Source organism: Hippocampus bargibanti, linkage group LG15 (assembly GCF_051943395.1).
Source record: "Hippocampus bargibanti isolate YZ-2025 linkage group LG15, ASM5194339v1, whole genome shotgun sequence".
Lineage (NCBI taxonomy): Eukaryota > Metazoa > Chordata > Actinopteri > Syngnathiformes > Syngnathidae > Hippocampus > Hippocampus bargibanti.
Genome location: NC_142748.1, coordinates 9,916,846 through 9,929,072, shown reverse-complemented (window position 1 = coordinate 9,929,072; position 12,227 = coordinate 9,916,846). Strand labels below are relative to the sequence as shown.

At 44.0% G+C, this 12,227-nt stretch overlaps 2 protein-coding genes across 3 annotated transcripts; both read left to right on the top strand.

Annotated features, from left to right (window-relative positions):
* The first annotated feature begins 306 nt into the window (after positions 1-306).
* On the top strand, positions 307-2,140 carry mrpl10 (mitochondrial ribosomal protein L10). Its single transcript, XM_089015833.1, has 5 exons — positions 307-409; positions 932-1,104; positions 1,341-1,505; positions 1,655-1,799; positions 1,879-2,140. The coding sequence occupies exons 1-5, from the start codon at positions 370-372 to the stop codon at positions 2,088-2,090; spliced, it is 735 nt and encodes a 244-aa protein (XP_088871959.1). The 5' UTR covers positions 307-369; the 3' UTR covers positions 2,091-2,140.
* Positions 2,141-2,275: 135 nt separating this feature from the next.
* Positions 2,276-11,816, top strand: osbpl7 (oxysterol binding protein-like 7). Of its 2 annotated transcripts, XM_089015820.1 has the most exons (21): positions 2,276-2,718; positions 4,651-4,840; positions 4,911-5,054; positions 5,153-5,206; positions 6,090-6,203; positions 6,295-6,520; positions 7,056-7,174; positions 7,275-7,364; positions 7,467-7,490; positions 7,651-7,804; positions 7,883-8,122; positions 8,889-9,038; positions 9,118-9,254; positions 9,320-9,457; positions 10,002-10,065; positions 10,155-10,233; positions 10,309-10,453; positions 10,519-10,669; positions 10,747-10,873; positions 11,081-11,203; positions 11,677-11,816. In XM_089015820.1, the coding sequence occupies exons 2-21, from the start codon at positions 4,709-4,711 to the stop codon at positions 11,783-11,785; spliced, it is 2,520 nt and encodes an 839-aa protein (XP_088871946.1). In that variant the 5' UTR covers positions 2,276-2,718; positions 4,651-4,708; the 3' UTR covers positions 11,786-11,816. The 2 variants fall into 2 exon arrangements, with proteins under 2 accessions (XP_088871946.1, XP_088871947.1); XM_089015821.1 differs by lacking the exon at positions 7,467-7,490.
* Positions 11,817-12,227: the final 411 nt, after the last annotated feature.

The following is a 12,227-nucleotide window of genomic DNA, read 5'->3' as shown; positions in this document are numbered from 1 at the left end:
TGATGTTTATGTACAATTTGTTCATTTTCAAACAAATAACAGCACATTCCTTAACCGTTGGTAATAATAAGCGTTAAATTGACGGAATAATCCGAGATGTAATGACATTATAAAAGGAATGTGCATAATTGAGCACGGTGGTGCGTTCAGGAAATGTCGTCCCGATGACTGTGCAACATGACAGAACGACCACGGTATTTTGAAAATGTATAGATTAAAATTAATTGATTTCACCTGATTAAATTTGTTTATTGTCACTCTTTGTTCGCTAATAATGTATTTGATATTTAGTTCTAATAATCAGGATTTTTCGCAAACGTCTTGAATGTAACATGACGTCACTTCCATAATACAATTTCCTCGCAAGACATGGCGGCGACCTTGTGTGGAAAATTATTACCTGCAAACGGTAATATAACTGCAACAAAATGTTTTGTTCATGCAATGTGTACGTTGACATTTACACTCAATATTTATGGTAATTTTAGCGGAGCTACTGCTAAACTGTTGTACCTCGCAATGTGCGTTTCGTCAAGTGGTCGAACAGAGGCTGTCAAAATTTTTCTGATAACTGACTGATTTCTCACCTTCTACTCACGAAATGGGCTTTTTATGTATGAGTGAACACATAAAAAAATATATATATCTGCACACACGCACATTATTCGGGCGCTCATTTACTACGTCATAGCTGTCGCTTAAATTATACGTTGCCGCATAGGCATCAATGTAAAATATAAAAACATTGTTTCAACCTGAGTATAATTATCATAAATAATACAGACAATGTGCTTGTTGTGACGTGCTGCTCTATTTTTATGAAATATACTTTCTCATCACAGTGCACACACACACTATTAACCATTTTATGACCTGCAAATAAACACCACCAAAGAAGAAGACACTCTTCATTACCACGCCTCCCTTCCAGGATGGCTCCCCCGGATTCAGAGCATTCGCCACGGCTCCAAAGCTGTCACCCGCCACAGGAAACCGATGCACATCCTTAAGCAGAAGCTCCTCGCTGTGACACAGTATATTCCCCCGAAACCTGGTCCACCCACGGGCGCGTATCCACCAGAAACACCCGTGGTCCAGGAGCAGGTAACACAAGTCATATGTTTTAGTGGACATGGTACAAGAAGACCTTGTGCAAACCTCACTAGATGAAATCAAATCAAAAATTCTATATTTGTGTATGACAAATAAATAAATCATGTTTTGTTCCAAGGCCATATTTCCCAGCCTTAAATGTCCCTAATGTTGTGCTCACATCCATAATGAGCAGTGACCGTCCGTCACTCAACAGGAAGCGTTAGCTAAATGCTGTCTGTGCTTAGGAAAGTCCCTTGATGAGACTGCTGACACGAGAATTGGAGGATGTTTTCCGCAACTGCAAGATGGTCGCCGTGGCGCAGAACTCCGGCTCCACTTCTCATGATATGATCATGCTCAAAAACAGGTTCCACAAGCATGACATTCGCGTCAGGCACTTCCCCAACCAGGTAAACAACCAGCGAGCGCCAACTTGGCTACCGTTGGAAGTCATTTGCATACTGGTCACAGAGTATGATTGATTGAACTGCAAATGACGGGAATGTCTGAGAAGAAATTGAGCGACACCAACGTCATATCCCGGTGTGCTGCCTTGCAGGTGATGCGTCCCTTCCTCAGCAAGAGCATCTACAGCAACATGATCCCACTGTTCATCGGGCCCACCGTTCTGTTTGTCAGCAAAGAGCCCAAGGTGAAGGAAATGCTCTCCGCGCTACGGCTCAGCCCCCAGATGAGTCTACTAGGTACCTTTTTTTTTCACACTCGCAAACACCCCAAAACGACGATTCCCACTCACTTTCCTCCACCTGATGTCATTTACAGGAGCCTGCATAGACAACACGCTATTGAGCGCGCAAGGCGTGGTAAGCTACGCCAAGCTGTCGTCGGTCGCTGTGGTCCAGGGCGAGCTGGTGAGCGGCCTGAGCGCGTTGGCCTCGCAAACGGGCACTTTGCTACATCGACATCCCGCCCACCTGACGGCGCTGCTGCAGCAGTACGCGGCGCAGCAGGCGGAAGCAAAGACGGACGCATAAGGTCTTAATTATCTTTATTTACTGGACATTAAAGGTGTTTGGCGACTTATTGTGGGTGGAATTGTTTATTTGGCTTTTTTTTAATGGGCACTTTATTCACTCAGTCACTGCCATTCATGAGGAACATTAAAAAAGACACAAATTAATGAAAGAACTACAAATTCTGCTTGTACTGTACATCACAAAAAACGAACTTCTCAATACGATACAATAAACACATTAAATCAACGCTAATATTGACCCCTGACCCCTAGATGTCCCATAAAATTGACTTGTGATGACACCACATGGCCTGTAGGTGGCGTGGTCTACTAAACGCACAAATAGAAGCAACTCTAATCCTCAAAATTAACACCAGTTAATCTGAGGTGCACAAACGTGCCCCCCCATCATCCCTCTTGCCCCACGTGCTCCCCAAAGGCCTGCCTTCTGTAATTCCCACTAATGCGGATCACGTCCAGGACATTCTGTTGCGCTCATCCCGGTGAACGGGCATCCCGCAAAGTGAGCGACGTACGCCTGGGAAACCGAATGACCAGCGCACCGGATTTGAAGATTCTGGTTCTGCTTTGTGGACCCTCCGGAGCATCGTGACGGACGCGCCATGACCCGCTCCACGGACATCCAGGTAGGAGTTTGTGCGTTGCTTGCGGTTTTGTATGCAAACTACAAATAATTTTGCAGCACTTTGTTGAATTTGTCAGTGCCAATCAAGTGTCAACGTGGTCCATTTGGTTCCTTAATCCGGCCCACCTGCATTATTAACATGCTCATGAGTTGTGGAATATCTAACTGGATTGTTTTTCTCTAGATTTTTTTAAAAATTAACCAATTCACTGCGAGAAGATGTGCAAAAACGTGTCTACTCCAGTGCCAGGGTTTTTGTCATTTTTCACTCCAATTGCAGGACCACAGAATATTGCGTTATCGGAAGTCATTAACATTCAAATCAGAATTAAACAACCTTTAATCGTCTGACATTGGGGAAATTTGCAGTCCACAGCAGCAATTTGAAAAGGGGTGGGGGTGGGGGTTAAAGGATAAAAAAAAAACAAGCTATTCTAAGCATAGTAAACTGCATAATTTAGCATAGTTTTGCACATTTACAGTATACAGTAGACATTTTTGTTTTACTAGGCTTAGAATATCTTGTTTTTCTATCCTTTCTCCCCCCCACCCCATCCCCTTTCAAATTGCTGCTGTGGACCGCGAATTTCCCTATTGTGGGACGAATAAAGTTAGGAAAAAAGTTAATTTCTAAATTATATGAGTCTAGAGCTTGTAGCGTCACATATGTTGTTAGCTTCTTTTGAATCTTTCTTCTAGTTTGAGGTTCTGTGCATCTATTTTGGAAAATGACATGCAATTGCACGACTTTGTAACGCTTGCGAAAGTCCGGAAGAAAGAAGCAGGCTTCTGATTGGCTGCCGAGCCGAGTATGCAAATTTCAACTGCAGGTAGTCTATGTTTGTGTGCTCGGCGACGGTACACGTGTTTTGTTAGCGCGTGAAGGCGAGAGCGTCAGTGAGGAGTTTGTTGAGCGCGCGGTCAGGACAAACCATCTATGATTTGGCGGAATTTAACACAAGTAGGTATTATTGAGCTTGAATATTTCGTTGTGGAATAATATGTTTTGAATGTTGAAAGTGATTCCATTTTTCAATAAATGTTGATTTCTTTGCCCCTTCGATGGAAACTTAAAAACAGACGCAATCTTGATAAATCACAGTGCATATGTTATTTTAATCTATTTCCATTTCCTCCTCCAAGTATCTGCGAGATTATCTGAGCTTGAAATAGGGCCGGCTGTATAATACAATACAATACAATACAATACAATACATACACAAAACACATCAGGGATCAAACCTTAAAAGCAACCTGTGTCATTAGTAGCGCTTAGCATTCGTCATTTTATCAGTTGATGGAGGGAGTGTCACGCGAAATTGCTTGAGATGAAATCCTCACGCAAAGTCAGCTCAGAGTGCTCAGAATGGAGGTTATCTGCGGAATATTTGAGGGGCCCGCGCCAGCGAGATGGTGCCACGATAGCCTCGTATCGCCGCCAACCGCGCGCTGACAAGAAAATGCTGACATCCTCCAAAAAATGGGTGAAAGTGGTTCATTTTGCCAGTGCGACGAGAAACGCTTTGGACGCCATGTTTGGTTGAGATGAACCGCTTTTTCTCATTGAATAAAATAAATTCGTGAAAGGCAGTGAAATAGTTAAATAGGGATAAATTAGAAAAAACAAAATCTTGACGTTTATAACACATAATTTATAAATAGATGTTTCTATTTGCACGGCGCGAGCGCATCCGCTGCATCATGTAGTTACTCGTGTTTCTAAAAATGCCACCTTGAAAAACCAATTAGGACAAAGTTGGTAATCCTCCTGGCAAGCGCGCTGGGAAACGTCGCGACGTGCCGCTGCCGCTAATAGCGCCGCGTGGATGCAACTTGACCACGAGGCACTCTAAAGTAGCCATCATTGTCTTATTTTGTTTTCAACCGTTATCCTCAATCACATATTTATTTCTGTGGTTTTCACGTCAAGCAGACGTGCCCCCTGCAGGTGATTGGCAGGTCACTTGGCATCGGATGCTAACGGCTCCAAAATGACTTGCTACGGCTCCGCCCTCAATCGTAGCCAGTCACTGGCGAGCGGCCTGGAAAAGCCGTCGCCCACGTGGTCCAAAGCCCCTCATTCCCGGAGCAGTAGCACGCTGTCGTCTCGTCACTCACGACAGGTGAGTGACGAGGGGGGGGGGGGGGGGAATAATAATAATATCGGTTCCAAACTACATCAATTTTTTTCAGCATATCAAAGACTGGGAAGTGATTGACGACGTCCAGGTGGACGCGAGCGCCACAGGGGAACGTCCTCAGGAGATGAGCGCTCCTGGCATCTGTGAAGGTTATCTTCTCAAGAGGAGGAAATGGCCGCTTAAAGGCTGGCATAAGGTGACCAAAGTCAAATCCTGCTTTTGACCAGCCCTCATGATAATCGTCAAACTTTTTTTCTTCTCTTTCGTGTCATATTAATATTTTTTTTAATACAGAGATACTTTGTACTGGAGGGAGGTGTCTTGAGATACTGTAAAAATCAACAAGATGTAAGTTGAACACAAGATGCTAACATACAATACAATACATATTGATTTATATCGCGCTTTCGCAACAGCTGAAGATGTAACAAAGCGCTTAACATGGACAACTATCAGATACAGGAAATAAAGCAGTCACAAATAATAATAATAATAATAAATGGATTAAATACAATGACACAAGATTAAAATATATTCTTAGAATTGGCAAAAAATAAATACATAAATGAAAATACGTAATGCTAATACAATACATACATATTGATTTATATAGCGCTTCAAAGACAAAGCAGTCACGCATAATAATAAATATAATGATCATTACAATACAATACAATAGTAACATGGCTGAAATACAATGATACAAAATTAAAATATATTAGAATTTGCAAAAATAATTACACAAATGAAAATAATGCTGACACAATACAATACATACATATTGATGTATGTAGCGCTTCAACAACAGCTGAAACTGAACAAAGCACTTAACAAATGTCATATAAAGGAAAGAAAGTAGGCACACATAATAATAATAATAATAATAATAACATGGATTAAATACAATGATACAAGATTAAAATATATTCTTAGAATTTGCAAAAAATAAATACATAAATGAAAATAATGAAAAACAAACAAACCAATAAATAAATACATAAACAAATAAATACGTCAATAAATAAATAAAACAAGCGCATAAATAAATACATAAATAAATAAAACAAATACATACATACACGTTACATATACGTGAACATAGAACATGCTCAACAAACATAACGTGTGCAAAAAAAAACTGCATATTTGTGATTTATTTATTGATTTTTTTTTTTATCATTAAATACTACCTCATAAATGTCATTATCTGCTCCCACCAAAATGCTGCCAGGTATCGATAGGAAGGGTCCAGGGGTCTCTGGACATTAGCGGCGCTGTCATGTCCATCAACAAAAAGTCCAACCGGATTGACTTGGACGCAGGGGACATTTTGTATCACATGAAGGTAAACATCATATTTCTATAAAAATGAGTGATCTCAATTTTAAACGTGTATCACATGTTTTTTTTTTTTGTTTCCAACCATGCAACTGAAGGCAAAGAGCCACGAGCTCTTCTACATTTGGGTGACCAAGCTGCAGGCTCATCGCTCATACAGGAAGAGCGAAGCGGCTGGGGCAGGCCCGTGGCACACCGTCATCTACAACGGACACGACGCGTCCACGGCAAAATGTTTCCCGCAGACCTCCGCCAAGACCGCCGCCGACAACAAAGTGTCGGCGTGGCTGCAGCAGACTCCCGCCCCCGATACCTGCGCTCAAGGTCCGTGGGATATTGATAATAATAATAATAATAATACATTTAATTTTTAAGCGCCTATCAAAACTCTCAAGGTCACTTTACAGTCACATGATCAGTTTTTCTGTGGGTGAGCAGATATTGGATTTGATTGGATGTACCTTTATTCGTCTCGCAGTGGAGAAATTGACATTTCACAGCAGCTAAGTTATGAAAGTGAGAGGAAAGGAAAGAAAGAAGTAGAAAAACAAAATGCAGGAGCTGCTGGAAAGGCAGCCACTCTCGCGGCGCCATCTTGAAGTAAAAAACAACAACAAAAAACCTAAATAACAACAGAGTCATTCATTCTTCAGCACTTGCTGTACCCTCTTTATGACATGAAGCAGTTCTAGATGAAAGAGGAGAGGATCAAAGCGTCCTTTTCAGCAGTGGATCAGGGAACGTCATGGTGGAATGTGCACCTCTACTACAAGCTAAATGTTGAAAGCAAACACGCATGCATTGATAATGATATCTTGGAATGCGCCACATGCTGCTTCACCAAGCTCCTCCTTTCCAGAACTGAACCGTTGCCATTTGGACCTTCACGACCTGAACCGGCTGATCCGGCGGCTGCAGCTTCTGCAGGCGGGTCAGACCTTCACCAATGGGGAACTGCAAAGAATCATCAGCACGCAGGTGCTTTTGTCATGTCTGACTTCATATTGATATCTTTATATATTTATTAATATATATATATATTATTTTTTTAAAGTGGCTGTTATTTGTTTGAATTCAGAATCTTTCCCTGGAGAAGCCAAAGAAGCCAATGCCAGGAAGAGGCTGGGGCCACTCGCGCACCCTCTCCAGAGTGGAAGCTCTCGGAATGGTGAGAAATCACGTTAGGACAAAAGTATTGGGACGCAACTCCTCCAAAATGTAACCCCCCCTCCCCCCAAAAAATATCTTATGATTTTTCCATTCCTAAAAGCCTATTCGTAGGATGACCAAATCGGTGAGTGCAAATCTGGCAGTTCCCGATCCGTTCGCAGTTCTTGTGTCCAATCAACGCTATCTAGCTCCGCCCCCTACCTCTTAGCGACTTAAAAACGGTTCTTTTGACCCCCCCTTTTGGATCATGGCAGCATTCCGAGGCGCTTGGCTCTTTTTTTCAGTTATCCTCGGGCCCTCTGAGTGGCTCCTCCCACTTAGGCGCCTCCGTCCCCTCCATCCCGGACTACGTCTACTCCCAGCTGACCCCCCTCGACGGCGCCTCGTCCGCAGAGGGTAAAAAGATCCAGCAGGACATCTGTGCCGTGTCGCTGCGAGGTAGTGCCGATATGCGCGTACGTGTTCGCCATCTTGCGACGTTCGCTAACGTGTGCGCGTTCTTCTTCTCATCTCCAGTCCTGACGACGCTCCAAACGGTTCATCGGTCTTTGTGCCAAGAAAGGCAAAAACTGCAGGAAGTGTGGGAAAACCACGCGGAAGAGGTGGCGGCGCGGAGGCCTCCATCGGCGGCTGATTCCGCCGCAGAGTATTTCGACGCTAGCGACGACTTCCTTCTCAGGAGCTCGTCCGACGTATCGGAGGAATCGGGACTGAGCGATGCTAGCACGTCCGACTCGGAGCCGGAAGAGGGACACTGTGAGTCTGCCGGAAATGTCACCCACACCCAAAAACTTTGTCAACTCGAAAGAACAACCGACACCACTGGACAAGTTGCTTCCATAATTTGTAAAATCACTTCAAATGAATTCAACTGAGCGCATTTTACAAAGATTCTAGCACATATAGTAGCTATATTTTACCTTTTAAGACTCGCGCTGAATATTCAGGAAGTCTCGTTTTTGAGTTGGTGTCCATTCCTGACGGGACGTCGTGTCCGAGAGAGCGACACACAATGCATTTTGGGTACTTTGTTTGGTCTGAAAACTTTGTGTCGATCCGTGTTGATGGCGAAATTAGAAGGAAAACACATTTTCTGGGACGCTCGAATTGTCACGGAAGGACTTCTTTAATCGATTGCAAACATTTATGCTTTCCTCTTCAGAACTATTTGAATCATATTCATAACTGGATGAGTAACAAGAAAGCATGTTCTCCGAATCTGAACTCTTTGAAGCCATTGTTTTGATTCTGGAGCAAGGCAGTGTGTGACCAATAGCGATGTCACGGACAAGGGGGCGGGACTTTCTGAATCTGCCCATTTCCGAGCTCATTTTGTGGCAGTTTTGTGACACTTTAAGTCATTTTTATTGGTGTGGTTTTGCATTTGACTAAAAATGTCAGCCTCCGTGTTTTTGGCTATTTTAGATGCTATAAAAGGTTTTTCTGATGTCAGCTGGGAAACAAAAAAAAAATGGTGTCGGTTGTCCTTTAAATGTGGCTTTCCACTTCCTGTCGTGTACAGTGTCCGCCACCCGAAAGTACCGCGCCAGCATTTCCAGGACTCCTCACAGCGTGGCTCCGTACGAGCGCGGCGGCCGGCGAACGTCGCTTCCTGCGCCTTGTCCGGACAACAGTCACGTGGGTTTGATGGCCATCCTCTACAATAACATCGGTAGGTGGCGGGCGGCCATTTCTAACCGAGAACGCCCGACGGGATGTAAACAAACACCCGCACGGCGACGTTGACGCAGGCAAAGATTTGGCTCGCGTATCCATGCCGGCCGCTCTCAACGAACCCGTCAACCTGCTGCAGCGACTGTGCGAGGAACTGGAGTACAGCCAGTTGTTGGACGCCGCCGGCGCTACCGCGGACCCTTACCAGAGGATGGTAAACCACGTTAGCGCAGTCGTAGACCAAAAACAGCGGCAGCGTCTGATTCTGTTTGTGTTCAGGTCTACATCGCCGCCTTCGCCATTTCGGGCTACTCCACCGCCACCTTCCGCAACCGCTACAAGCCCTTCAATCCTGTCTTGGGGGAGACTTATGAGTGCGTGCGCGACGACCACGGATTTCGCTTCATCAGTGAGCAGGTCAATCACCAATTCATTCAATTTTTTGTTAACTAATTCATAAATTAACTCGTTCACTGTCAGACGATGTGCAAAAATGTGTCCACTCTAGTCCCAGGGTTTTTGTCATTGTCACTCGAATTCCAGGACCCACAGAATATTGAGTTTTGGGACGACATAAACATTCAATATAGCATTAAAAACCTTAGACTCTCTTCTTTCATCAGGAAAAAAGAGTTAATTCCTAAGTTGTATGGGTCTGGAGTTATATGAGCCTGAAAAGCGGCATCTGTCCAAAATACAATGCAATACATACTGGTTTATATAGTGCTTAAACAACACCTGAAGCTGGAACAAACGGCTAACATGGACAAAAGACAAATGCTGCCCCGTTGTGGAAGGGAAAAACATCGCCAGAGGTCAGACCAGCGCTTTATCAGCACGCCTTTTCAATTCCCGAATAAATTCGGGAATGTCAGCGAGAGTTAATGTAAACAAATACTCTGATGTGAGTCGGTGATCTTCCCTTTTGGATCTATGTTTTCTGTATTTATTGTTTAATCAGGTGTGCCACCATCCTCCCATCTCCGCCTGCCACGCAGAATCTGAGAACTTCTGCTTCTGGCAAGGTGACACTCAGCGATCATTGGAGCTGAAGGTCAAGTTGCTCGCGAGGTTCTCCGCTCAGATTTAGCTCCTCGTTTGTCTCTCAAAACAGACCAAAGATGGAAGAACAAGTTTTGGGGCAAATCGCTGGAGATCGTTCCATCTGGGATGGTGAACGTGACCATTCCCAGGTAAACGAGGATCTGCGGCGTCCCTCGTCCATGACCTGCTGGGTGATCTGGCTAATATTCGGGTGTCATGCGCAGGTACGGAGATCATTACGAGTGGAACAAAGTGGTGACGTGCATCCACAACGTATTGAGTCAGCAGCGCTACCTGGAACATTACGGCGAGGTCACCATCCGCAACCTCAAGAGCGACACCTGCACCTGCAAGATCACTTTTGTTAAGGTGAGCAGGTAGCAAAAGTCGTCACGCTCTCTATGCTAATTATTATTCACCGCCTGACCCTACAGTCTCGCTACTGGGGGTCAGAGACCAACAAGAACGAGGTCCAGGGTTCTGTATTGGACCAAAGCGGTAGCGTCATCCACCGTTTTGGAGGTCTATGGCATGAGGGAATCTTCTGTGACACGCTACCGACTCCCAAATGCATCTGGAAACCAAGCGAGTTGAATATTAGATCCCCTTTTTTTTCTCTGTCCTTCATTTTCTCACCTGAGAGGCTTTTTCTCACCCCGCAGATCCTCCGCCCAAAGACCACCTGCTCTACTACGGCTTCTCCGCCTTCGCCATGGAGCTCAATCAGCTCTCAGATGACATCAGGCATCTGCTGCCCACAACTGACAGTCGTCTGCGCCCCGACCAGAGGTCAGAAAAACACTTTCAAAACGGCATATCTCAAAAGAGAAAGTATCGGTACGCACATCGTCAACACAAGAGAGTAGTTTGAAACGCAAACAGGAAGTTAAAAACGCAACCAGGAAGTCTAAAGCACCAATGAGATAGGAGTCAGCGAGACAGGAAGTAGCGATCCCAACGGACAAGGAAGCAACCATGTTGTCGTCTCTCGGTCAGGATGCTGGAGGAAGGCAGAGTGGACGAGACGGACAGAAAGAAAGACGAGATCGAGGAGCTGCAGAGGGAAAGGAGGAAAGAGCTCGCCAAGAAAGGAGAGGACCACGTGCCGGCGTTCTTCAAGTAGGTTCGCCTTCCTATAATCAACCAATCACATTGTTTTTCCAAATCTGAACCACACCCTAAAAATTTGCCGTTACTCTGGCATTTTGCGGACCAAGCAACTGTCTTAAAGTGAGTAGAAGAGCTTCATTTGGAGAAAAATAGTGTGTTTGTTCATTCAATGTGAAGTCGCCATTAATCTGGTGGACCCGGTAAGGATCGTGTGTGAATTACTTAAATAAATTTACATGTATTGACATTTTGTCCCCGTTAGGCATGTAAAATCGTTTTTTTTTTCTGAAGTCCCCAAAAGACATGGTCCAAACATGATTTCATAAAGTCATATATTTAAAGATGTGTAGAAGCTGACAAAGCCACCGTGTGCATCCCTGATTTTTTTTTAAGCTGTCAGTCATTTGAAAAGAGGTCCCCAGAAAACATGAAAACGCGTATGGGTGTATGTGTGTGTGTGTGTGAATGTGTTGTTATTTCAGAAAAGCCAAGGACTCTTGCGGGCGCGATGTTTGGCTGACAAACGGGACTTACTGGAAACTCCGAGAGGATCCGGGTTTTGCAAAGCTCCCCTGTGTCACGCTGTGGTGACGGACATTAATTATAATAATAATTATAATAATTGTAATAATAATAAACAAGCATATGTGATCCGCTGCGTAGCTCAGCGCTGATGTGCTGAACCTCTCTGCTGTGATGGCATCATCATCGGAAGCTTTGCAGCCTAATGAAAGTATGCCACAGACTTTTATTGTGGGATTGTGTGAAAAATGTGCATACCGTCTTCTTTTAAACTTTATTTGATTTAAAAAAAACAGTTCAATCATACCCAATTGTGGCACCGTGAATAAATAACACTTTTAGAAAAATTCCCATTTATAAATTGTGATTGACGGGAAGATTATTGCTCGTTTCATCTTGCGTTTATGCAAAGCAGCATTTTTTTTTAATGATACAGCCAAACATAAATTTTTGAACGTTTCGGTTCTGGATCAATTTGGTTTTTGACCAAATATTTCCTTCTTTTTTTTTT